The sequence below is a fragment of the Bufo bufo genome, chromosome 3 (assembly GCF_905171765.1).
Source record: "Bufo bufo chromosome 3, aBufBuf1.1, whole genome shotgun sequence".
NCBI classification, from domain to species: Eukaryota; Metazoa; Chordata; class Amphibia; order Anura; family Bufonidae; genus Bufo; species Bufo bufo.
The window spans coordinates 288,313,960-288,337,965 of record NC_053391.1 but is presented as its reverse complement, the minus strand read 5'-3'; the positions used below and the strand labels follow the sequence as shown (position 1 = coordinate 288,337,965).

General features: G+C 44.3%; 1 protein-coding gene across 4 annotated transcripts in view; it reads right to left on the bottom strand.

The window, feature by feature from the left end:
• LEMD2 (LEM domain nuclear envelope protein 2) overlaps positions 1-24,006 on the bottom strand; it is a 225,748-nt gene that overhangs the window by 115,126 nt on the left and 86,616 nt on the right. For 3 of the 4 annotated variants that reach the window (XM_040424175.1, XM_040424177.1, XM_040424176.1), the window contains one exon: positions 7,808-7,848. The exons of the other annotated variant lie outside the window; for it this stretch is intronic. In XM_040424175.1, the coding sequence (XP_040280109.1) occupies positions 7,808-7,848 (41 nt within the window). The remainder of the gene's footprint in view (positions 1-7,807; positions 7,849-24,006) is intronic. 4 annotated transcript variants of the gene reach the window in all.

Sequence of the window (24,006 nt, the reverse complement as noted above, 5' to 3'; positions counted from 1 at the left end):
CTTGCGGATGCTTGCGATTTTCACGCAACCTCATTCATTTCTATGGGGCCTGCCTTGCGTGAAAAAACGCACAAAGAGGAGCATGCTGCGATTTTTACGCAACGCACAAGTGATGCGTGAAAATCACCGCTCGTGTGCACAGCCCCATAGAAATGAATGGGTCAGGATTCAGTGCGGGTGCAATGCGTTCAACTCACGCATCAGATCCGCGCGGAATACTCGCCCGTGTGAAAGGGGCCTAACTGTGTGACTGGTACTTGCACTTTAACTTTGTGCCAGTCATCTAATAACCCTTATCTCTAAACGGCTGAGAAGTCAAACACTTATTTAAGCCACATTCTTATCAGTAAGAGAAGGATTGAGTTTTAATTAGAGAATCCAAGCTGACAAAGTGGAATTAGTTACGAATTTCAGGAAAAATTCAAATCGCACCGAAATTGAATTTCCTCGCGCATTTTTCCTAAAATGGCTGCTGCACGTGTGAGGACATGGAGAAAGGAACTCTGGGAATGCGGGATCACCCATACTGACATGCATGCAGCCAATCAGCAGTCAGCCAGCCCTGTGATGTCACAGCCCTATAAATACGGCAGCCATCTTAGATTCTGCCATTCACCAGTGTACTTCGTGCAGGGAGAGACGTGTCTGCAGGCGCTAGGGACAGGGATAGAAAAAACAATTGTGCTAAAACAATGATTTACAAGTGCAGGAGAAGAATATTCAAGGTGTAGGGAAAGGATAGGGAGGAATCATTCCACAGCATTTCTGTTGAACAGGGTTCATTCGGGGAGGTGACAGCCTGGGTAATAGGAACATTCCTATTAGACCTTGCAGCACTGACTCAGCGGTGTAGTTATTTCTTGTAAAGCCTTTTTTGACATGTATTTTCTGCTCTGCGGTGCAGCTATTTCTTGTTAAACTTTTTATGATGTGTATTAGAGCAAAAAGAAAAAATACATTTGCGCTCTGCAGTGCAGTATTCTGTAGTAAAGGCTTTTGTGGGGTGTTTTAGCGGAAAAAGATAAAATAAGTTTGCCGCTTGGCGGTGTAGTTATTTCTTGTAAAGCCTTGTGTGATGTGTATTAACGCAAAAAGAAAAAATACATTTGCTGCTCTGCTGTGCAGTAATCTGTTGAAAAGGCTTTTGTGGGGTGTTTTAGCAGACAAATAAAAAATACATTTGCCGCTCAGCGGTGCAGTTCTCTGTAGTAAAGGCTTATGTGGAGTGTTTTAATTTCCTTTTTATTTATTTGATCTAACAGTATGTCAGTCAGAGAAGTGCCAGGCCCTGCACAGGGGAGCGGCAGAGGCCTAAATGTTTCTGGCGCAGGCAGAGGTTACAGCAGAGTAAGGAGCCGTGGCAGTAGGGATAACTTCGAGAGGCCTGAACTCCAAGTCTCAGCTAGCGGTCGTGTCGTGACCAGCAACCCAGCGGTAGTTCAGTGGTTGACTATATCTTCGACTTCATCGCAAATGACATCAGACACCCCCAGCCAAGAGTCAGCGGGTTCGTCAGACACAACCCTTAGTTGGCATGGCCCTGGAGCAAGCCCTGCACCCTCACCTGTCCTCAACCTGCCTCCGTCCTTTTCTGTTCCCAGAGCCACAGAAGTATTGTATGCTGTGAGCTCAGCTCCTCTACAGTCGTGGCCAAAAGTTTTGAGAATTAGATAAATATTGGAAATTGGAAAAGTTGCTGCTTAAGTTTTTATAATAGCAATTTACATATACTCCAGAATGTTATGAAGAGTGATCAGATGAATTGCATAGTCCTTCTTTGCCATGAAAATTAACTTAATCCCAAAAAAAAACCTTTCCACTGATTTCATTGCTGTCATTAAAGGACCTGCTGAGATCATTTCAGTAATCGTCTTGTTAACTCAGGTGAGAATGTTGAGGAGCACAAGGCTGGAGATCATTATGTCAGGCTGATTGGGTTAAAATGGCAGACTTGACATGTTAAAAGGAGGGTGATGCTTGAAATCATTGTTCTTCCATTGTTAACCATGGTGACATGCAAAGAAACGCGTGCAGCCATCATTGCGTTGCATAAAAATGGCTTCACAGGCAAGGATATTGTGGCTACTAAGATTGCACCTCAATCAACAATTTATAGGATCATCAAGAACTTCAAGGAAAGAGGTTCAATTCTTGTTAAGAAGGCTTCAGGGCGTCCAAGAAAGTCCATCAAGCACCAGGATCGTCTCCTAAAGAGGATTCAGCTGCGGGATCGGAGTGCCACCAGTGCAGAGCTTGCTCAGGAATGGCAGCAGGCAGGTGTGAGCGCATCTGCACGCACAGTGAGGCGAAGACTTTTGGAAGATAGCCTGGTGTCAAGAAGGCCAGCAAAGAAGCCACTTCTCTCCAAAAAAAAAACATCAGGGACAGATTGATTTTCTGCAGAAAGTATGGTGAATGGACTGCTGAGGACTGGGGCAAAGTCAAATTCTCTGATGAAGCCTATTTCCGATTGTTTGGGGCATCTGGAAAAAGGCTTGTCCGGAGAAGAAAAGGTGAACGCTACCATCAGTCCTGTGTCATGCCAACAGTAAAGCATCCTGAGACCATTCATGTGTGTGGGGTTGCTTCTCATCCAAGGGAGTGGGCTCACTCACAATTTTGCCCAAAAACACAGCCATGAATAAAGAATGGTACCAAAACACCCTCCAACAGCAACTTCTTCCAACAATCCAACAAGTTTGGTAAAGTACAATGCATTTTCCAGCACGATGGAGCACCGTGCCATAAGGCACAAGTGATAACTAAGTGACTCGGGGACCAAAATGTTTACATTTTGGGTCCATGGCCTGGAAACTCCCCAGATCTTAATCCCATTGAGAACTTGTGGTCAATCCTCAAGAGGCGGGTGGACAAACAAAAACCCACTAATTCTGACAAACTCCAAGAAGTGATTATGAAAGAATGGGTTGCTATCAGTCAGGAATTGGCCCAGAAGTTGATTGAGAGCATGCCCAGTCGAATTGCAGAGGTCCTGAAAAAGAAGGGCCAACACTGCAAATACTGACTCTTTGCATAAATGTCATGTAATTGTTGATAAAAGCCTTTGAAATGTATGAAGTGCGTGTAATTATATTTCACTACATCACAGAAACAACTGAAACAAAGATCTAAAAGCAGTTTAGCAGCAAACTTTGTGAAAACTAATATTTGTGTCATTCTTAAAACTTTTGGCCACGACTGTATACAGCGAGGACGAGGTACTAGAGGACAGTCAGCAGCTACAGCCAAGATCTGGAGTAGACATCCGCCGCTTCCTCTGCTAAGAGGGCAAGTAATGATGAGGAGAGTGGCGTGGGAGCTGGTGTTGGAAGCAGTCAGGCTCCTGACCCGGGGGACCATTGAGGAGGACATCAGTGACGTGCAGACAGAACTGGTGACAAAGTGGCTTCATCATCATCGGGAGAAGAGGGTGGCAGCTTGCCCGTGAGCCAGCAGCGGAGCCAGCAAGTTGCTAGTGTGGAGTCAGCAGGGTGGGAGGTAGGGAGCCAAACGTGCCAGGGGTAGACCACCCGCTTCGCAGGGGTTCACAGAGGCAGCAGCGGTAGCATTCAGTCAGTGGGTAGTGTCGGTGGTAAAATCACCTACTTGGCGGTGTGGCAGTTTTTTCTTAAGCTGCCGGAGGAGGTGAATGTGGCCATATGTAGAATCTGTGGGCAGAAGGTGAAGCATGGCCAGGGGGCCAATGTTGGCACTACGGCCGTGCGTCAATATAGGCAGCGTTGCCATACGGTGGCCTGGGAGAACCGTGGCTTCGACGTGGTGGTCCAGCCTGCTGTAGCAACCGCTGCATCACCCAGTGGCACGCACCCAGTTTCAGGCAGTCACGGCTTCACCACCTTAGCCGAAGGGAGCTGTCTGTCATTCCCATCATCTGCTGGTACCGATGCTCCTGCTCCTTCTACTCCTCATTACTCATTCCGTCAGCAATCGATCACCGAAGCGATTGCCAAGAGACAACAGTATGCGAGCACTCATCCAACGGCGCAGAAGCTGAATGTGCTCCTGTCCAAGTTGCTGGTGCTGCAGTCCCTCCCTTTCCAAGTGGTGGACTCTGCACCTTTCAGAGAACTGATGGCTGGTGCCGAGCCAAGGTGGAGAGTCCCAAGCCTTCATTTCTTTGCCAAAAAGGCAGTACCAGCCCTGCACAAATATGTAGAACAGAAGGTGGGCCAGTCCTTGAGCCTGTTGGTGTCTGCCAAAGTGCACGGCAGCGTCGACGTGTGGAGCTATAACTACGGTCATGGACAGTACATGTCCTTTACGGCCTACTGGGTGAATGTGGTTCCTGCACAGCCAAACCAGCAACTTGGCTAGGTGACGCCGCTTCCGCCTCCAAGTTGCCACGCCGTCGGTCCAGGGACAATGTCCACCTCTGCCTCCTCATCCTCCACGGTGTCCTCAGCCTCCACTGCTGGGACAATTCACAGTGCCCCTCCAGCATACCACGGCGGTGTCACGCTGTTCTGCACCTAGTTTGCCTGGGCGAATGGAGTCACACAGGGGAGGAGCTGCTCTGTGTCCTTCAGCAAGAAATCGAATCCTGGCTTTCTCAGCGACAACTGAAAATCGGAACCATGGTGACCGACAACGGGAAGAACATGGTGTCAGCACTGCGTCAAGAAGGGCTGAGCCATGCGCCATGTATGGCACACGTGTTCAATCTGGTTGTCAAGCGTTTCCTGAAGTCTTCCACCCATCTGCAAGACATCATAAAAATGGCCAGGAAACTTTGCATGCATTTCAGTCGCTCGTACACCATGAAGCACACCTTCCTTAAGCTGCAGCGGCAGAAGGGCATCCCCCAACATAGGCTGATATGCTACCTTTCCACCCGTTGGAATTCCACCCTCCAAATGTACGAACAGAGAAAGGCCATAAACAATTTCCTGATGATCCAAGCGGACAGGAGTACTGCCTTGTGTAACTTCGATATCAGCCAGTGGCAGCTCATGTGTGACACCTGCCGTTTGCTCAGGCCCTTTGAGGAGGCCATGTTATTTGTCAGTCACCAGGACTACGGGATGAACAACGTCATTCCACTGCTTCATGTCCTGGAACAGATGCTGCTAAATATGGCTGGTCAGGGGACTGGAGACGTGGCGACTAGGTCTCACTGCCACATAAGCCCTGTGGGGGCTGAACTGGAGGAGGAGGACATTGGAACACAAGCAATGTGTAGCGAAATGGGTGGTTTTTCTACACAGGTGACAGGAGAGGAGCAGGAGCAGCCGGATGAGCAAGAGGGAGATGACCCAGGCACATCATGGCAGTATGCAGTGGAGATGGAGTCAGGGAGTTCCTCCGAGTCACTTGCGCAAATGGCCCGCTGCATGCTCACTTGCTTAGGTAGTGACAGCCGAAATGTCACCATTCGGCAGAGGGATGACTTCTGGCTCTCCACCTTGTTGGACCCTCGCTACCGGTCCAAAATGGGGGCCTTTTTTACACCCGCTGAGAGGGAGGACAAACTGAACTACTAAAGAGACATACTTTTAAGTCAGTTGGCCGCTTCCTATCTGCACCATCGTCCATCCTCTCGCAGGTCTAACCGGGGGGCCCTCAGCGCTCACATTCCACTGCCATGGCTGCTGGGGAGGGGTGGCAGGAGCAGTACCAGCTCCATCAGCAGCCGCCTGAGTCTAGAGTTGCTGATGAGCAGCTTCCTTCACCCGCATAGTGAAGAAACTACTCACCAGCAGCTAGACATAGAGCAGGACCTGAACCAGCAGGTGGTAGCATACTTGGACAGCACCCTGCCACCCCACATTGAAGATCCGCTGGACTACTGGGCAGCCAAACTGGATTTGTGGCCGCAACTAGTAGAGTTTGCCCTGGAAAAGCTGTCCTGCCCGGCCAGTAGTGTGGCATCAGAGTGGGTGTTTAGTGTGGCGTGGTCCATGGTTACCCGAAGAAGTCGTCGCCTGTCCACCCAAAATGTGGAGAGACTGACCTTTTTCAAAATTAATCAGGCATGGATCAGCCAGGATTTCCACCTACCAATGCCTGATGCATCAGACTAGATCATCCATGGTGCCACACTAACACTTTGACAAAAGAGACCGGTTTCTTCTGGCTACCTGCCTCAGCTACTATTCTGATGCTGCCACCCGCCTCTCTGCTGCCACTCTGTGGCCTCCTCCTGATGCTGCTGCTGTCCCCTTCACACTGTCATTGTGCTACTCTGTGGCCTCTTGATTCTGCCGCCACCTCCACAATCTGTCATTGGGCCACTCTGTGGCCTCCTCATGCTGCTTCCACCTCACCACTATATGTCATAGGGCCACTCTGTGGACTTGTCATGCTGTTCCCACCCTCCCCACTTCATGACTGGGCCACTATTTAGCCTCTTTGGCTTGGCTGACATAATTTATTTGACCCTTCTTCGGATGTGTCAGAAGGAAGGCAAAATGAGACGCACAATGGAACCTATCTGTGTAGCAGCTGTAAGGCCTGTATGGTCCCATAAGAATTGGCTTATAATTTGGTAGGCAAAAGCAGGAATGGGTACAAAACACAGAAGACATGCAACTATTCCTTTCACATGTCATCTTTGTTTTGGATCCACTCCTGCTTTTTTTGGCATTAGCACTACTGATGAATTTCTGACCAAATGCTGACCGAGTGAAGGCAGATGCTACACAGATAGGATCCGTTTTTTGTAGGTTATTGTTTTGACAGTTCAGAGGAAGGGCAAAATAATCAGTGAAGTCGACACAAACTTACTGCTGACACCCTCTCCACTCTGTCAAGGGGGCTCTACATGTATAAGCGTTTAATAGAAAGGGGGTCTGTAGACATCTATGTGGAATCAGCTAATGACTGTGTAAAAGTAGTGCGCTTCTTCTTGGCACGATCATTGACCTGTAAGGCTGAGTTCATACGAGAGTTATTTGGTCAGTTTTGGCCCAGTGACTGCCCAAATAACTGAAGTGTGCAGTGCGAAGCCTGCATGTCATATGGACTCACAGTATTATTTCACTACCAAAGTAGACTCCCTATGTGTGTTACTGCAAGGCACAGTGATCTACACCACTATAAAGGCTCTCTGCAGAGATAGACTTTTTTTAACAAAATTCGCCGTGAATTTATTCGGTTCAAACTGAATTTTTCCCAAAAAATTAGGTGAATCGAATTTTAGGAAAATTCTAATATCTTTAGTTTTAATGAGCGTTTATAATGTCAGAAAGAAAAGATAAGGAGTCTGTCTGCTCACCAGATGACGGAAAAGACAGAAAATCCACAGGCTGCTGGTACAGCATCTCAGCTATGTACAGAAAAAAGGATTTCATATTTTCAATAAAGAACAATTGAAAAAATTATTTTAGCTCAAAATAAGTACAATGCAATAATAAAAAAAATTGCCCCCAAAGGTGTAGCCTTTAACTGTGTGGTTATTTCGATTCATAAACAAGATGGTCTCATTCTACTTTCTGTTAAAGAAATCATAAATCTAATAAATACATAACTTGGGAACCTGCATGGATGAGATCTTTATAATAAAACAAACATTTAGATCTATGTAGCATCAAAAAAATTTCGTCAAAAAAGCCATCATCATCCTCATTGATAATGGTAGCTTTGAGAAAAATACGGCAACGCCCTAATGCTATTTACGAATAGGACACAAAACAGCGTGGGTATTAAAGCATATTGTGAATGAATCATTGTTACTGTGTTCGAGGTTGACAGGCAGTAATTTGTAAAGATGTGCAGATATCTAAAAATTACATACACTTCACCAAAAAAATAAAAAATAAATAGAAATCCATAAAAAAAATACAATTACCAGTTCTTGTCTGCCTTCACAGTCAGAAGGAAGCAGTTTCACTGCAAAACAAAATATATAGTAAATAACCACAGTTAGTTGCCATTTCTTTATAGACTAGTACCAGTTTACCGGCTTTCTGCATTAAACTCTATGCTAGCATTGTCGGTCCATTTCCTGATAACGGTCAGCTTAAAAACAAGACCTGGCTTATATTACTAGCGGATAAACAGCCTAAAATAAACCAGGATAAAGCAACCTTTCTCCATTCAGCCAGCTATGATGTCGACCAGCATGGTGGAGGAGAGGGTGCCAGCCCATTGGCCTCCCTTGGCACAGAGGAAGAGACATAGATTCTCTCTACCTGTGTAACTGTACATGACCCCAGGCCCAGGGGAATGGTAACATGGGCTGCTGTGCATGTTATCAACACCACCTCCTAATCAGAGAGCATGTATCTTCACACTCTAAGGGCTCTTTCACACTTGCGTTCTTGTCTTCCGGCATAGAGTTCCGTCGTCGGGGCTCTATGCCGGAAGAATCCTGATCAGGATTATCCTAATGCATTCTGAATGGAGAGAAATCCGTTCAGGATGCATCAGGATGTCTTCAGTTCCGGAACGGAACGTTTTTTGGCCGGAGAAAATACCGCAGCATGCTGCGCTTTTTGCTCCGGCCAAAAATCCGGAACACTTGCCGCAAGGCCGGATCCGGAATTAATGCCCATTGAAAGGCATTGATCCGGATCCGGCCTTAAGCTAAACGTCGTTTCGGCGCATTGCCGGAGCCGACATTTAGCTTTTTCAGAGTGGTTACCATGGCTGCCGGGACGCTAAAGTCCTGGCAGCCATGGTAAAGTGTAGTGGGGAGCGGGGGAGCAGTGTACTTACCGTCCGTGCGGCTCCCCGGGCGCTCCAGAGTGACGTCAGGGCGCCCCAAGCGCATGGATCATGTGATCACATGGATCACGTCATCCATGCGCATGGGGCGCTCTGACGTCACTCTGGAGCGCCCCGGGAGCCGCACGGACTGTAAGTATACTGCTCCCCCGCTCCTACTATGGCAACCAGGACTTTAATAGCGTCCTGGGTGCCATAGTAACACTGAACGCATTTGGAAGACGGTTCCGTCTTCAAATGCTTTCAGTACACTTGCGTTTTTCCGGATCCGGCGTGTAATTCCGGCAAGTGGAGTACACGCCGGATCCGGACAACGCAAGTGTGAAAGAGGCCTAACAAAGGAGCTTTCCAAATGAAAAACATATTTTTGGTCTTTCCAGCACTGGTGATTTGATGAAGACCTGTGAAAGGAACTTTGGGCCAAAGTGGTATGTATGAATTCTGCACATGCTGAACTGCATGTAACTTTCTGCTTGGGTCTCACATTTATCAACTAATAACTCTTATGCAAAGTTACATGAAGGCATCTGCAATTATAAAGTGTCAAATGCCATTTTCACAATGTGTCTACAGAAAATATATGGGTATGGGGTTAGCATGATTTTATTTTGGAATTTAAGTTTTATTTGTGCATGTTAAAGCTGCGAGAACAGTCCCAGCTGCAAAATGTCCAAAAGCGTTTCGCATCGAAAGTATTAAAAAGGGTTGTGTCATGATTAAAAGTTATCCTCTATCCACAGAATTGAAGTTAATCAACTGATCGGTGGGGGACCAACGGCTGCGAACCCCACCAATTAAAGGAGACAGGGCAAAAGTATTTCTATAGGATACAAGATCAGGTTTATAAATAGAATCCTATGGTGACGGATGCCATTTTCAAAAAATGTATCCATTTATTAAAATGGCTACTTTTTTGCAAAACTCTGCTGCTCTGAAGGATCCTCTTTCCCCCCCAATGTATATACTAAACATGGAACAAAATTGTGACGTGAACACAGCTTTACACTGTCACACTTGCTGTGCTTGCTCAGCAGTCCTGACCATGTAATACAGTGGAGCTTTGAAAAAGGGGAGTGAGAAATGAAGAAAGCGAATAAAGATATTAAATTAGCTGTCAGTGTCTCCAGTTCTATTCATGTTTATAGTGCTTAAAGGGATTGTCTTACTTCAGCAAATGGCATTTAACAGGTAGAGAAAGTTAATACAAGGCACTTACTAATGTATTGCGTTTTTCCATATTGCTCTTTTTCAAGGCGTTACGTCAATACTGCAATCTAGCTAGTACACTATAGGTATAGGAAAATGCACCAAGCCTCTCTGGTGACGGGACTGTGGTAGCACATAGGCATCCATGAGCTGCAGCTTGCGTCCCCAGCCACCACTGCGGCAAAATCCCTAGATACGAGAAGTTTATAATGTGATGGCAAAACAAATCAAGCCAGCAAAGTCAATATACATTAGTAAGTGCCTTGTATTTAGTTTATCTACATGATCATTAACATTTGCTGAAGTGAGACAACCCATTTAATGTAGGTGACAGACTTCCTTTAAATTAAAACACCTCCTAAATATACCACTACCTACGGAAGTTGGCTTCCCAAGGCCTGAAGCCAAATTACTTTTTACTTGTGCCTGCTGATTGTGGTTGTATCCTATTAGCTGTATATGCCTCAAACACTTTAACACTCAGTTTAGCTTGGTATACAATAGGGCCCTATTACTGACACATGCCAATATATAATAATAATAATAATAATTTTTATTTATTGAGCGCCAACATATTCCGCAGCGCTTTACAGTTCAGGGATTCATGTACAAACAGTCATAAATAACATAGCAACAGACAAGTCAATAATTACAAGAGAAATGAGGGCCCTGATGGTAACTGGCCAGCCTTGTCCTAGTTTGCTAATATAGCTTGTGTGTTTATGCAGCTGGACCTGCCAATAACCTTAACCCCTTAAAGAGGACCTTTCACCTTGAAAAACATTGTGAACTAAGTATGCTGCCATGGAGAGCGGCGCCCGGGGATCTCACTGCACTTAATATTATCCCCGGGCGCCGCTCCGTTCTCCCGTTATCCCCTCCGGTATCTTCACTCACTAAGTTATAGTAGGCGGTGTCTGCCCTTGTCCTGTGGGCGTCTCCCCCTCCTAGGCTGCAGCGCTGGCCAATCGCAGCGCACAGCCTGGGAGGTTTTTTTCTCCCAGGCTGTGAGCTGTGCGCTGCGATTGGCCAGCACTACAGCCTAGGAGGGGGAGACGCCCAGAGGACAAGGGCAGACACCGCCTACTATAACTTAGTGAGTGAAGATACCGGAGGGGATAACGGGAGAACGGAGCGGCGCCCAGGGATAATAGTAAGTGCAGTGAGATCCCCGGGCGCCGCTCTCCATGGCAGCATACTTAGTTCACAATGTTTTTCAAGGTGAAAGGTCCTCTTTAAGGACCGGGCTCATTTTCACCTTAAGGATCAGGCCATTTTTTGCAAATCTGACCAGTGTCACTTTATGTGGTGCTAACTTTAAAACACTGACTTATCCAGGGCATTCCGAGATTGTTTTTTCGTCACATATTGTACTTCATGACACTGGTAAAATGGAGTCAAAAATTTTTTTTTTTATTTATAAAAAAATACCAAATCTGCCAAAATTAGCAAATTTCCAAGTTAAAATTTCTCTACTTCTATAATACATATTAACCACTACAGGACCGCCATACGCAGGATTGCGTCTTTGCGGCGGCCCTGTTATTCTGAGTGGACGCGCCGGCGCGTCCTCTCGCGAGACGCGAGATTTCCTGTGAACACGCGCACACAGGCGCGTGTGTTCACAGGAACCGGAGGTAAACTAGCTGATCTGCAGCCTGCCAGCGGCGATCGTTCGCTGGCAGGCTGTAGATGCGATTTTTTTAACCACTAAAAGGTATATTAGACGCTGTTTTGATAACAGTGTCTAATATATCTGCTACCTGGTCCTCTGGTGGTCCCTTTTGCTTGGATCGACCACCAGAGGACACAGGCAGCTCTGTAATAAGTAGCACCAAACACCACTACACTACACCCACCCCCCCTGTCACTTATTAACCCCTTATTAACCCCTGATCACCCCATATTAGACTCCCTGATCACCCCCCTGTCATTGATCACCCCATATAGACTCCCTGATCACCCCACTGTCATTGATCACCCCCCTGTAAGGCTCCATTCAGAGGTCCATATGTGTTTTGCGGATCCACGGATCGGATCCGCAAAACACGTACGGACGTCTGAATGGAGCCTTACAGGGGGGTGATCAATGACAGGGGGGTGATCAGGGAGTCTATATGGGGTGATCACTCCCCTGTCATTGATCACCCCCCTGTAAGGCTCCATTCAGACGTCCGTATGTGTTTTGCGGATCCGATCCATGGACTATGAGACTTTGTAAGAAGAAAAAAATATATAAAAATATATATAAATTTTTGGCACAAGTTAGCGGAAATTGATATTTTTTTTTTTTTTTTTTCTTCTTCTTACAAAGTCTCATATTCCATGGATCTCATATTCCACTAACTTGTGACAAAAAAATAAAATCTCACATGAACTCACCATACCCCTCACGGAATCCAAATGCGTAAATTTTTTTAGACATTTATATTCCAGACATCTTCTTACGCTTTAGGGCCCCTAAAATGCCAGGGCAGTATAAATACCCCACATGTGACCCCATTTTGGAAAGAAGACACCCCAAGGTATTTTGTGAGGGGCATGGCGAGTTCAAGTAAAATTTATATTTTTTGTCACAAGTTAGCGGAAAGGGAGACTTTGTGCCAAAAAAAAAACAAACTTCTATGAACTCGCAATGCCCCTCATGGAATACCTTGGGGTGTCTTCTTTATAAAATGGGGTCACATGTGGGGTATTTATACTGCCCTGGCATTTTAGAGGCCCTAAAGCGTGAGAAGAAGTCTGGAATCCAAATGCCCTCCTAAAAGATACTCATTGGAATTTGGGCCCCTTTGCGCACCTAGGCTGCAAAAAAATGTCACACATGTGGTTTCGCTGTACTCAGGAGAAGTAGGGCAATGTGTTTTGGGGTGTCTTTTTACATATACCCATGCTGGGTGAGAGAAATAATAATGACAACTTTGTATTAAAAAAAAATGGGAAAAGTTGTCATTATAGAGAGATATTTCTCTCACCCAGCATGGGTATATGTAAAAGTACACCCCAAAACACATTGCCCTACTTCTTCTGAATACGGCGATACCACGTGTGACACTTTTTTGCAGCCTAGGTGGGCAAAGGGGCCCAAATTCCAATAAGTACTTTTAGGATTTTACAGGTCATTTTTTACACATTTGGATTCCAGACTTCTTCTCACGCATTAGGGCCCCTAAAATGCCAGGGCAGTATAACTACCCCACAAGTGACCCCATTTTGGAAAGAAGACACTCCAAGGTATTTCGTGATGGACATAGTGAGTTCATGGAAGTTTTTATTTTTTGTCACAAGTTAGTGGAATATGAGACTTTGTAAGGAAAAAAATATAAATAAATAAATCATTTTTCGCTAACTTGTGACAAAAAATAAAAACTTCCATGAACTCACTATGCCCATCAGTGAATACCTTAGGATGTCTACTTTCCGAAATGGGGTCATTTGTGGGGTGTTTGTACTGTATGGCCATTGTAGAATCTCAGGAAACATGACAGGTGTTCAGAAAGTCAGAGCTGCTTCAAAATGCGGAAATTCACATTTTTGTACCATAGTTTGTAAACGCTATAACTTTTACCCAAACCATTTTTTTTTTACCCAAACATTTTTTTTTTATCAAAGACATGTAGAACAATAAATTTAGAGAAAAACTTATATAGAAATGTATTTAAAAAATAAATAAAAATTACAACTGAAATTGAAAAATGTTTGCAAAAATTTAGGTAAATTTCGATTAATATCAAAAAAAGTTAAAATGTCAGAAGCAATGAAATACCACCAAATGAAAGCTCTATTAGTGAGAAGAAAAGGAGGTAAAATTCATTTGGGTGTTAAGTTGTATGACCGAGCAATAAACCGTGAAAGTAGTGTAGTGCAGAATTGGTCTGGTCATTAAGGGTGTTTAAGCTAGGGGAGCTGAGGTGGTTAATACCTACAAAAATAGTTATTACTTTACATTTCCCATATGTCTACTTCATGTTAGGATTATTTTGGGAATGAAATTTTATTTTTGGGGGACGTTACAAGGCTTAGAAGTAAATCTTGAAATTTCTCAGAAATTTTCAAAAAAACAACTTTTTAAGGACCAGTTCAGGTCTGAAGTCACTTTGTGAAGCTTACATAATAGAAACCACCCAAAAATGACCCCATTCTACAAACTACACCCCTCAAGATATTCAAAACGGATTTTACAAACGTTGTTAACCCTTTAGGTGTTCCACAAAAATTAATGGAAAATAGAGATACAATTTCAAAATTTCACTTTTTTGGCAGATTTTCCATTTTAATATTTTTTTTCCAGTTACAAAGCAAGGGTTAACAGCCAAACAAAACTCAATATTTATGGCCCTGATTCTGTAGTTTACAGAAACACCCCATATGTGGTCTAAAACCGCTGTACGGGCACACGGCAGGGCGCAGAAGGAAAGGAATGCCATACAGTTTTTGGAAGGCAGATTTTGCTGGACTGTTTTTTTGGACACCATGTCCCATTTGAAGCCCCCCTGATGCACCCCTAGAGTAGAAACTCCAAAAAAGTTACCCCATTTTAGAAACTACAGGATGGGGTGGAAGTTTTGTTGGTACTAGTTTAGGGTACATATGATTTTTGGTTGCTCTATATTACACTTTTTGTGAGGCAAAGTAACAAGAAATAGCTGTTTTGGCACAGTTTTTGTTTATTTACAACATTCACCTGACAGGTTAGGTCATGTGATATTTTTATAGAGCTGGTCAATACGGACCCGGCGATACCTAATATGTATACTTTTTTTTTTTTATGTAAGTTTTACACAATGATTTCATTTTTTAAACAAAAAAAAAAATCTGGTTTTAGTGTCTCCATATTCTGAGCCATAGTTTTTTTTATTTTTTGGGCGATTGCGATTTAGGGGCTCATTTTCTGCGGGATGAGGTGATGGTTAGATTGGTACTATTTTGGTGGGCATACGCCTTTTTGATCGCTTACTGTTGTACTTTTTGTGATGTAAGGTGACAAAAAATGTTTTATTTAGGACCGTTTTTATTTTTTACGGTGTTCATCTGAGGGGTTATGTCATGTGATAGGTTTATAGAGCTGGTCGATACGGACGCGACAATACCTAATATGTCTATATGTCTTTTCCCTATTTTTTTTTAACTTTTTTTTTGGAAAATGACGCTTTTTTTTTTTTTACTTGAAACTTTTAATTTCTTTTGTTAAACTTTAATTTTATAAACTTTTTTTTTTCACTTTATTATTTGTGCCACTCTGGGACTTCAACATTACAGGGTCTGATCCCTGTTTCAATGCAGCACGATACATCTGTATTGTGCTGTATTGAACTGTTAGGCTGCGTTCACACGGGCGAAATTTCCGCGCGGTTGCAATGCGGTAGGTGAACGTATTGCACCCTCACTGAATCTGGACCCATTCATTTCTATGGGGCTGTTCACATGAGCGGTGATCTTCACGCATCACTTGTGCGTTGCGTGAAAGTCGCAGAATGCTCTATATTCTGCGTTTTTCACGCAACGCAGGACCCATAGAAGTGAATGGGGTTGCGTGAAAATCGCAAGCAAGTGCGGATGCGGTGCGATTTTCACACACAGTTGCTAGGAGACGATCGGGATGGAGACCCGATCATTATTATTTTCCCTTATAACATGGTTATAAGGGAAAATAATAGCATTCTGAATACAGAATGCATAGTAAAATAGCGCTGGAGGGGTTAAAAAAAATAATTTAAATAAAAAATAATTTAACTCCCCTTAGTCCACTTGATCGCGCAGCCCGGCTTCTCGTTTGTCTCCTTTGTTGAACAGGACCTGTGGTGAGCATTCATTACAGGAACAGGACCTGTGGTGACGTCACTCCGGTCATCACATGATCTTTTACCATGGTGATGGATCATGTGATGACCGGAGTGACGTCACCACAGGTCCTGTTCCTGTAATGAATGCTCACCACAGGTCCTGTTCAACAAAGGAGACAGACGAGAAGCCGGGCTGCGCGATCAAGTGGACTAAGGAGAGTTAAATTTTTTATTTTTTTTTAACCCCTCCAGCGCTATTTTACTATGCATTCTGTATTCACAATGCTATTATTTTCCCTTATAACCATGTTATAAGGGAAAATAATAGCAATCTACAGAACACCGATCCCAAGCCCGAACTTCTGTGAAGAAGTTCGGGTTTGGGTACCAAACATGCGCGATTTTTCTCACGCGAGTGCAAAACGCATTGCAATGTTTTGCACTCGCGCAGAAAAATCGCGCGTGTTTCTGCAACGCACCCGCACATTTTCCTGCAACGCCCGTGTGAACTCAGACTTAATGTCTTACACTGTGAGGATACTTTCACACTTGCGTTCGGGGTTCCACTTGTGAGTTCCGTTTGATCCGTACAGATCCGAACATGCACGATTTTTCTCACGCGAGTGCAAAACGCATTGCAATGTTTTGCACTCACGCAGAAAAATCGCGCGTGTTTCCGCAACGCACCCGCACATTTTCCTGCAACGCCCGTGTGAACTCAGCCTTAGTGTCTTACACTGTGAGGATACTTTCACACTTGCGTTCGGGGTTCCACTTGTGAGTTCCGTTTGATCCGAACAGATCCGTATAGCCCCAATGCACTCTGAGTGGATGCGGATCCGCTCAGAATGCATCAGTATTCGGGTGTCCGCCTGGCCGTGCGGAGCCAAACGGATCCGTCCAGACTTACAATGTAAGTCAATGGGGACGGATCCGTTTGAAGTTGACACAATATGGTGCAATCTCAAACGGATCCGTCCCCCATTGACTTTCAATGCAAAGTCAGGACGGATCCGTCTAACTTTTACACTTAGATTTTTTTCTGAAATATAATGCAGACGGATCCGTTCTGAACGGATACCATCGTTTGCATTATAGGAGCGGATCCGTCTGTGCAGACACCAGACGGATCTGCTCCGAACGCAAGTGTGAAAGTAGCCTAAGACGATAACAGTTGCATAGGAGATCCAGCCTGGGGGCTGGGCCTCTTAGGCCTCCGTACATGCCAGGCCCCAAGCCTTGGAATGGCTTGGGGTTGCCATGGCAACCATCGAGTCCACGCCACAGCAGCGTGGGGACAGATTGATGAGGTGAGGGAGCGCAAACCTCCTATATGCCGCGGTCAGCGCTGACTAGGGTTGGGCGATATTAAAAATATTCAGACTATAACGATATAAAAAAAATGATCGCAATAACGATATATATCGCGATAAATACCCGTTTAAAAGAAAAAAAAACACAAGGAGACATTACACTGTATGGGGGCGGCCACAAGGAGACGTTACACTGTATGGGGGTGGCCACAAGGAGATATACTGTATGGGGGCCACAAGAAGACGTTACACTGTATGGGGGGCCACAAGGAGAGGTTATACTGTATGGGGGCCACAAGGAGACGTTATACTGTATGGGGGCCACAAGGAGATGTTACACTGTAGGGGCGGGGGCCACAAGGAGACGTTACACTGTAGGGGGCGGGGCCACAAGGAGATGTTATAATAAAGTCTTGTGGCCACAGGCCACCATACATACAATAATACTTTACAATATACTTTTCCCGCGGCTGCCTCGCTTGTGTGCTCCGATTCTGACATCAGATGTCGGTGGGCGGAGATTTGAATATGGGAGCAAGGAGGAGGGAGAGCCGGGGGTGGCCCGCTGCGGGAAGTAATACGTTTCTAATTTTGTCATCAGAGCACACGAGCGAGGCAGCCGCAGGAAAAGTCTCTCCAGAGACACCCAGTACTCACACAGAGTTTGCCACATACAATAGAACCGTCACGGGTGGGTAACGGACGGTGATGTCAGATGGTGGGTGGAGTCTGGAGACTTGACTAAGGGAGGCGGAGCAAGATGGAGCCAAAAGCCAGTGGAAGTAATGTGTTTGTACTTAGCGCTATGCAAGGTGCAGGGGCGGGCGGACGCAGATTTAGAAGCGCTCAGCGCACATGACCGATTTGATGACATCACAAAATACTGCAGTAATTAGGAAACAGCGATATCGCCATATCACCGTTTTTTATACCGCGGTATATCGTGATACTGGTATATCGCCCAACCCTAGCGCTGACCGCGGCATATGAGGGTTTAATCCACAGACATCGGCATCATCACCGATGCTGGTGGATGCAGCAGGGATCCGGCTGTCAGTAACAGCCGGATCTCTGCCGCTGATCGCGGCACCGCACGCAGGGGGGAGGAAGGACCGCAGGACGAGAATGCTTGTCCTCTAGCGCTAATTGCCGTCGATTTAGGACGAGCATTCTCATCCTCGGTCGTTAAGCTGTTAATACAGTTCCTATGTTTATGTGTTAGAGACAAAAGCAGAGTTATTTACTGTGACTTTATGTTTTGGATGTCATAACTGTTATATATTGTGTTCACAGAAGCAGAAAAAGATAATATGCCTTTAACCTGTTGGGGACACAGGGCGTACAGGTACGCCCTGATGTCCCGGTACTTAAGGACACAGGGCGTACCTGTACGCCCTGTGTATTCCCGATCACCGCTGCGTGGAGGGCGGTGATCGGAACAGAGTACCTGCTGAAATTATCCAGCAGGCACTCTGTGACAAGGCCGAGGGGGGTCTCCCACACACACACACACACACACACACTCCCCTATGGCCTGCCTGACGTTCTCGGCCGAGGAGTCATACTCCCTGCTTGCCTCCGACTCAAGAGAGCCCCAGTGAGGACGAGGATGACCCCACTTTCCTCTTGTTATGCGCGTCATCCTCATCATCTAGTGATGATGATGAGCCCCCAAGGCGGCGGAGCAAGGGAACCCCCATGCGAGGGACCCTGTGGCCCACACTAGTACGAGCAGCTCTGGGGCTCGTACTAGTTTTCCGGCCCACCAGATAAGTCCACCAGAGCCCCCTATAGGTAAACTTGCATGGTGTACCCCAGAGGATTTTGATCACGTGATTCCTTATTTTTTGTTGGCCAATCAGGAATGAAGATTCCCACAGTGGGCTTCACTGAATATGACTATTTTAGGGTTTTTTGAATCCGATGGTGGAGCAAACTAATTTGTTCGCCCAACAGTTCATTGCTCAACACCCGGGCTCCTTTTTGGCTAGGTCCGGTGGCTGGACTCCGGTCAGTGCAGCCGAGATGAGGACGTTCGGGGGCCTCGTGCTGCACATGGGGTCTAGTCAAAAAACGCTGTGTCAGACTGTACTGGAGTGGGGACGTCCTCTACCAGACCCCACTCTACTGTATGGCCATGACATGTTCCCGTTTTGAGGCCATGCAGAAATGCCTGCATTATGCAGCATGTCGTCGTTCCCTCCCCCGAGGTGATCCTGCCTATGACCGCCTGTACAAAATCAGGCCGGTCATCGATCACTTCTGGGACAAATTTTTGGAGGTCTATGTAACTGGAAGGGAGGTCGCTGTTGACGAGTCTCTCATTGCTTTCAAGGGACTCATGGGACTCATTGCTTTCAAGGGACTCATTTTCCGCGAGTATGTTCCCTCTAAGAGGGCGAGGTATGGCGTGAAGCTGTATAAACTTTGTGAGAGTACCTCAGGGTACACTTACAAGTTTGGTGTGTACGAGCGGCGAGATTCCCGTATTGAACCCCCAGAATGTCCCCCCACTTTGGGTGTTAGCGGAAAACTTCTGTGGGACCTTATTCACCCACTGCTAGATAAGGGTTAACACCTGTACGTGGATAACTTTTATACTAGTATCCCCTTGTTCCAGTGCCTTGCCGCCAGATCCACGTACGCTTGTAGGACCGTGCGGAAAAAATCAACGTGGCCTCTCTACCCACCCCCTCCAGGTACCTATTCCAGGGGTGAGACCCGTGCCCTTACCAGTGGAAACCTGTTGCTGGTCAGATATAAGGACAAGAGGGATGTCCTTGTACTGTCCACAATTCACGGTAACAGCATCACTGTCATCACTATCCCCGTGCCAGGTACTGCGGCAATGTTCCTCAAACCTGATTGTATCGTCGACTATAATCGGTATATGGGAGGAGTTGATCTCTCTGATCAAGTCCTCAAGCCATATAACGTCATGCGTAAAACCCGGGCATGGTATAAAAAAGTTGCGGTCTACTTGGTACAGGTTGCCTTGTACAACTCTTTTGTGCTGTCCCGGAGCTCTGACAACACAGGGAAATTCCTCCAGTTCTATGTTCTATGAGGCAGTTCTCAAGGCCCTGATCTTCCATGGAGTCAATTTTTTTGAGTTTCTACTCTAGGGGTGCATCAGGGGGGCTTCACATGGGACATGGTGTAAATAAACCAGTCCAGCAAAATCTGCCTTCCAGAAACCATATGGTGTGTTTCTATAAACTACAGAATCAGGGCCATAAATATTGACTTTTGTTTGGCTGTTAACCCTTGCTTTATTACTGGAAAAAATTTATTAACCGCCTCACGTCCGCCCATAGGATATAAACGTCCTATGGGTGGACGTCTATTTCTGACAGCACGTTTTAAAACGTCCTGTCAGAAATAGCAGCTGCACGCTAATCGTGCAGCTGCTGATCGGGTTGCCCGCTGTCAGTGACAGCAGGGCAACCCTAAGACAAGGCAGGGACAGTGCCCAGGTGTCCCTGCCTTCACGATCGCTGCAGACACAGCGCTCACCGAGCGCTGTGTCTGCAGAGCAGGAAGCGCTGTGCGCTTCCTGTTCCGGCCCGGCGGTCATGTGACCGCCGAGACCGGAGTGTGCAGGAGCTGTGTGAGGTCTCTCAGAGACCTCGATCAGCCCTGCTCTGAGGCTGTACAGCGCTGGATTGCTGCTGTACAGCCTCTATAGGGGTGCATTTGTCCTGTAACTGGGGCTACTATCTCAGCCCCAGTTACAGGAGAAATCAACTGTGGAAAAAAAAAAGAAAAAGTGAAGCAAATGTCCCCCAGAGGTCTTGTATGACCTTATGGGGGACGAAAAGTGTAAAAAAAAATAAAAAAAAATAAAGGGTTGAAAAAATAAAATAAAATAAAGTTTCACATGTAAAAAAAAAAAAAAGTTCCCAAGTTAGGAATAAAAAAAAAAAAATTAAAATAGAAAAAATAAAGTAAAATAGACATATTTAGTATTGCCGCGTCCGTAAAAACCAGCTCTATAAGAATATCACATGACCTAACCCCTCGGGTGAACACCGTAAAAAAAAAAAAAAAAAAAAACTGTGTCAAAACAAGCAATTTTTGTCACCTTGCATCACAAAAGGTGCAACACCAAGTGATCAAAAACGCGTATGTCCCACAAAATGGTACCAATAAAACCGTCACCTCATCCCGCAAAAAATGAGCCCCTACATAAGAAAATCTCTCAAAAAATAAAAAAACTATAGCTCTCAGAACATGGACACATTAAAACATAATTTTTTGGTTTCAAAAATGCTATTATTGTGTAAAACTTTAATAAATGAGAAAAAGTATACATATTAGGTATCACCACGTCCGTAACAATCTGCTCTATAAAAATGTCACTTGACTGAACCCCTAAGGTGAACGCTGTAAAAATAAATAAATAGAAACTGTGCTAAAACAACCAATTTTTTGGTCACCTTGCCCCATAAAGTGTTATATTGAATGATCAAAAAATCATATGTACCCAAAAATAGTACTAATAAAACTGGCACCTTATCCCCTAGTTTCCAAAATGGGGTCACTTCTTGGGAGTTTCTACTGTAAGGGTGCATCAGGGGGCTTCAAATGGGACATGGCATCTAAAAACCATGTGGAGTTCCTTTCCTTCTGCGCCCTGCCGTGTGCCCATACAGCAGTTTACGACCACATGTGGGGTGTTTCTGTAAACCGCAGAATCTGGGTAATAAATATTGAGTTTTGTTTGGCTGTTAACCATCGATGTGTTAGAGAAAAAAATTGATTAAAATGGAAAATCTGCCAAAAAAGTGAAATTTAAAAATTTGATCTCCATTTTCCTTTAATTCTTGTGGAACGCCTAAAGGGTTAACAAAGTTTGTAAAATCGGTTTTGAATACCTTGAGGGGTGTAGTTTCTACAATGGGGTCATTTATGGGGGTATCCACTATGTAGGCCCCACAAAGTGACTTCAGACCTGAACTGGTCCTTATAAAGTGGGTTTTGGCAATTTTCTTAAAAATTTGAAGAATTGCTTCTAAACTTCTAAGCCTTCTAACGTCCTAAAAAAATAAAATGACATTTCCAAAATGATGCCAACATAAAGTAGACATATGGGGAATGTTAAATAATAAATATTTTATGAGGTATCACTTTCTGTTTTAAAAGCAGAGAAATTGAAATTTAGAAAATTGCGATTTTTTTAAATTTTTGGGTAAATTTGGGATTTTTTCATAAATAAAGGTAAAATATTTTGACTCAAATTTATGACTATCATGAAGTACAATGTGTCACGAGAAAACAATCTCTGAATGACTTGGATAAATAAAGGCGTTCCAAAGTTATTACCACATAAAGTGAGATATGTCCGTTTTGCAAAATTTGGCCTGGTCAGGAAGGGGGCAAAGGGCCCAGATGGGAAGTGGTTAAAATGGAAAATTTGCCAAAAAATTTAAATTCTGAAATTTCATCTCCATTTGCCAATAACTCTTGTAGAACACCTAAAGGGTTAACAAAGTTTGTAAAATCAATTTTGAATAACTTGAGGGTGTAGTTTCCAAAATGGGGTCATTTTTGGGTGGTTACTATTATGTAAGCCTCACAAAGTGACTTCAGACCTGAACTGGTCCTTAAAAAGTGGGTTTTGGAAAGTTTCTGAAAAATTTCAAGATTTGCTTCTAAACGTCTAAGCCTTGTAACGTCCCCAAAAAATAAAATGGCATTCCCAAAATGATCCAAACATGAAGTAGACATATGGGGAATGTAAATTAATAACTATTTTTGGAGGTATTACTATGTATTATCGAAGTAGAGCAATTGAAACTTGGAAATTTGCTAATTTTAAAAAAAAAATTGAAAATTTTGTATTTTTTCATAAATAAAAATGATTTTTTTTTACTCCATTTTACCAGTGCCATGAATTACAACATATAATGAAAGGGTGGTGGCTCTCTCACTGCTCCACTAGTGGAAAAGGTGCACTGCCCACAGCACTCCCTGTTGCTGGTGAAGTGAAAATGGATTTAAGTAAAATTGGGCGTCACTCAATATTTAAGCAATCATACAACAAGTTGGATATGTCAGAAAGTATATATATATATATATATATATATATATATATTTATATAATATTACTCAAATTAATAACAACATGTTGCATAAAATAATACAAATCAATACATTAAAATAACAATGCTTTAAAATGACCTATATATAAAGATCTTGGAATAAAAATTCACTTGGAGTGACTAAAATAATCACACTGAGCCCCTGAGAGCCCTTATAGCCGTGGCTGTTAGTCAAATCTGCTAACGGTTATAGTCCAAGGACAAGTGAAATCCGAAGACAGATGATATAGTAATTGTCCACACCTTGTATAGTGACTGTGTGTCAGACAATGGTAATTTCACTCTTTATCTCACAGTTAATATTGTACTATAACCTGAGTACTTTACCGCTCCTGATGTTAGGCCGCTTGTATATATAAATACGGTATGAATCACTCTCATCACCTCTTTTTTTAGATTGCACACCCCCCCCCCCCATCACAAACCCAGAACGAGGAGAACCCGGACACCAACCCCAGTAAGGGAACAAACACAATCACATCAATACAACCTAAGACACCGACAAACACCCATGAGAGACACGTCACAGAGACACAACTACAATCATCACTACCCCACACAGAACTATTACCTATCACGGAATCACCACAGACCATAGAATCACGAAACGAGGCCACATATAAGAACACAATCCCAGAGGGGAGAAGGAAGGTTAGAAGAGGAAGATACTGCAAAAAGACACAGGTACAACAAACAGAAAACGCATCGAGTATAGTTAATTTGAGTAGTGTTCAACTCTCAGATGCACAAGTCACATTATTGAACAAAGGTTTAAAATATGCTCCCACTACCAAGTTGGATACATTTTCCACATATATAGGTGTGGAAAAATTTATCAGAAAGCTTTGTTTAAAAAAATATTTTATTAAAAATCCAATTATGGAGACTAACGCAGACTCTGGTAATAATCAATAT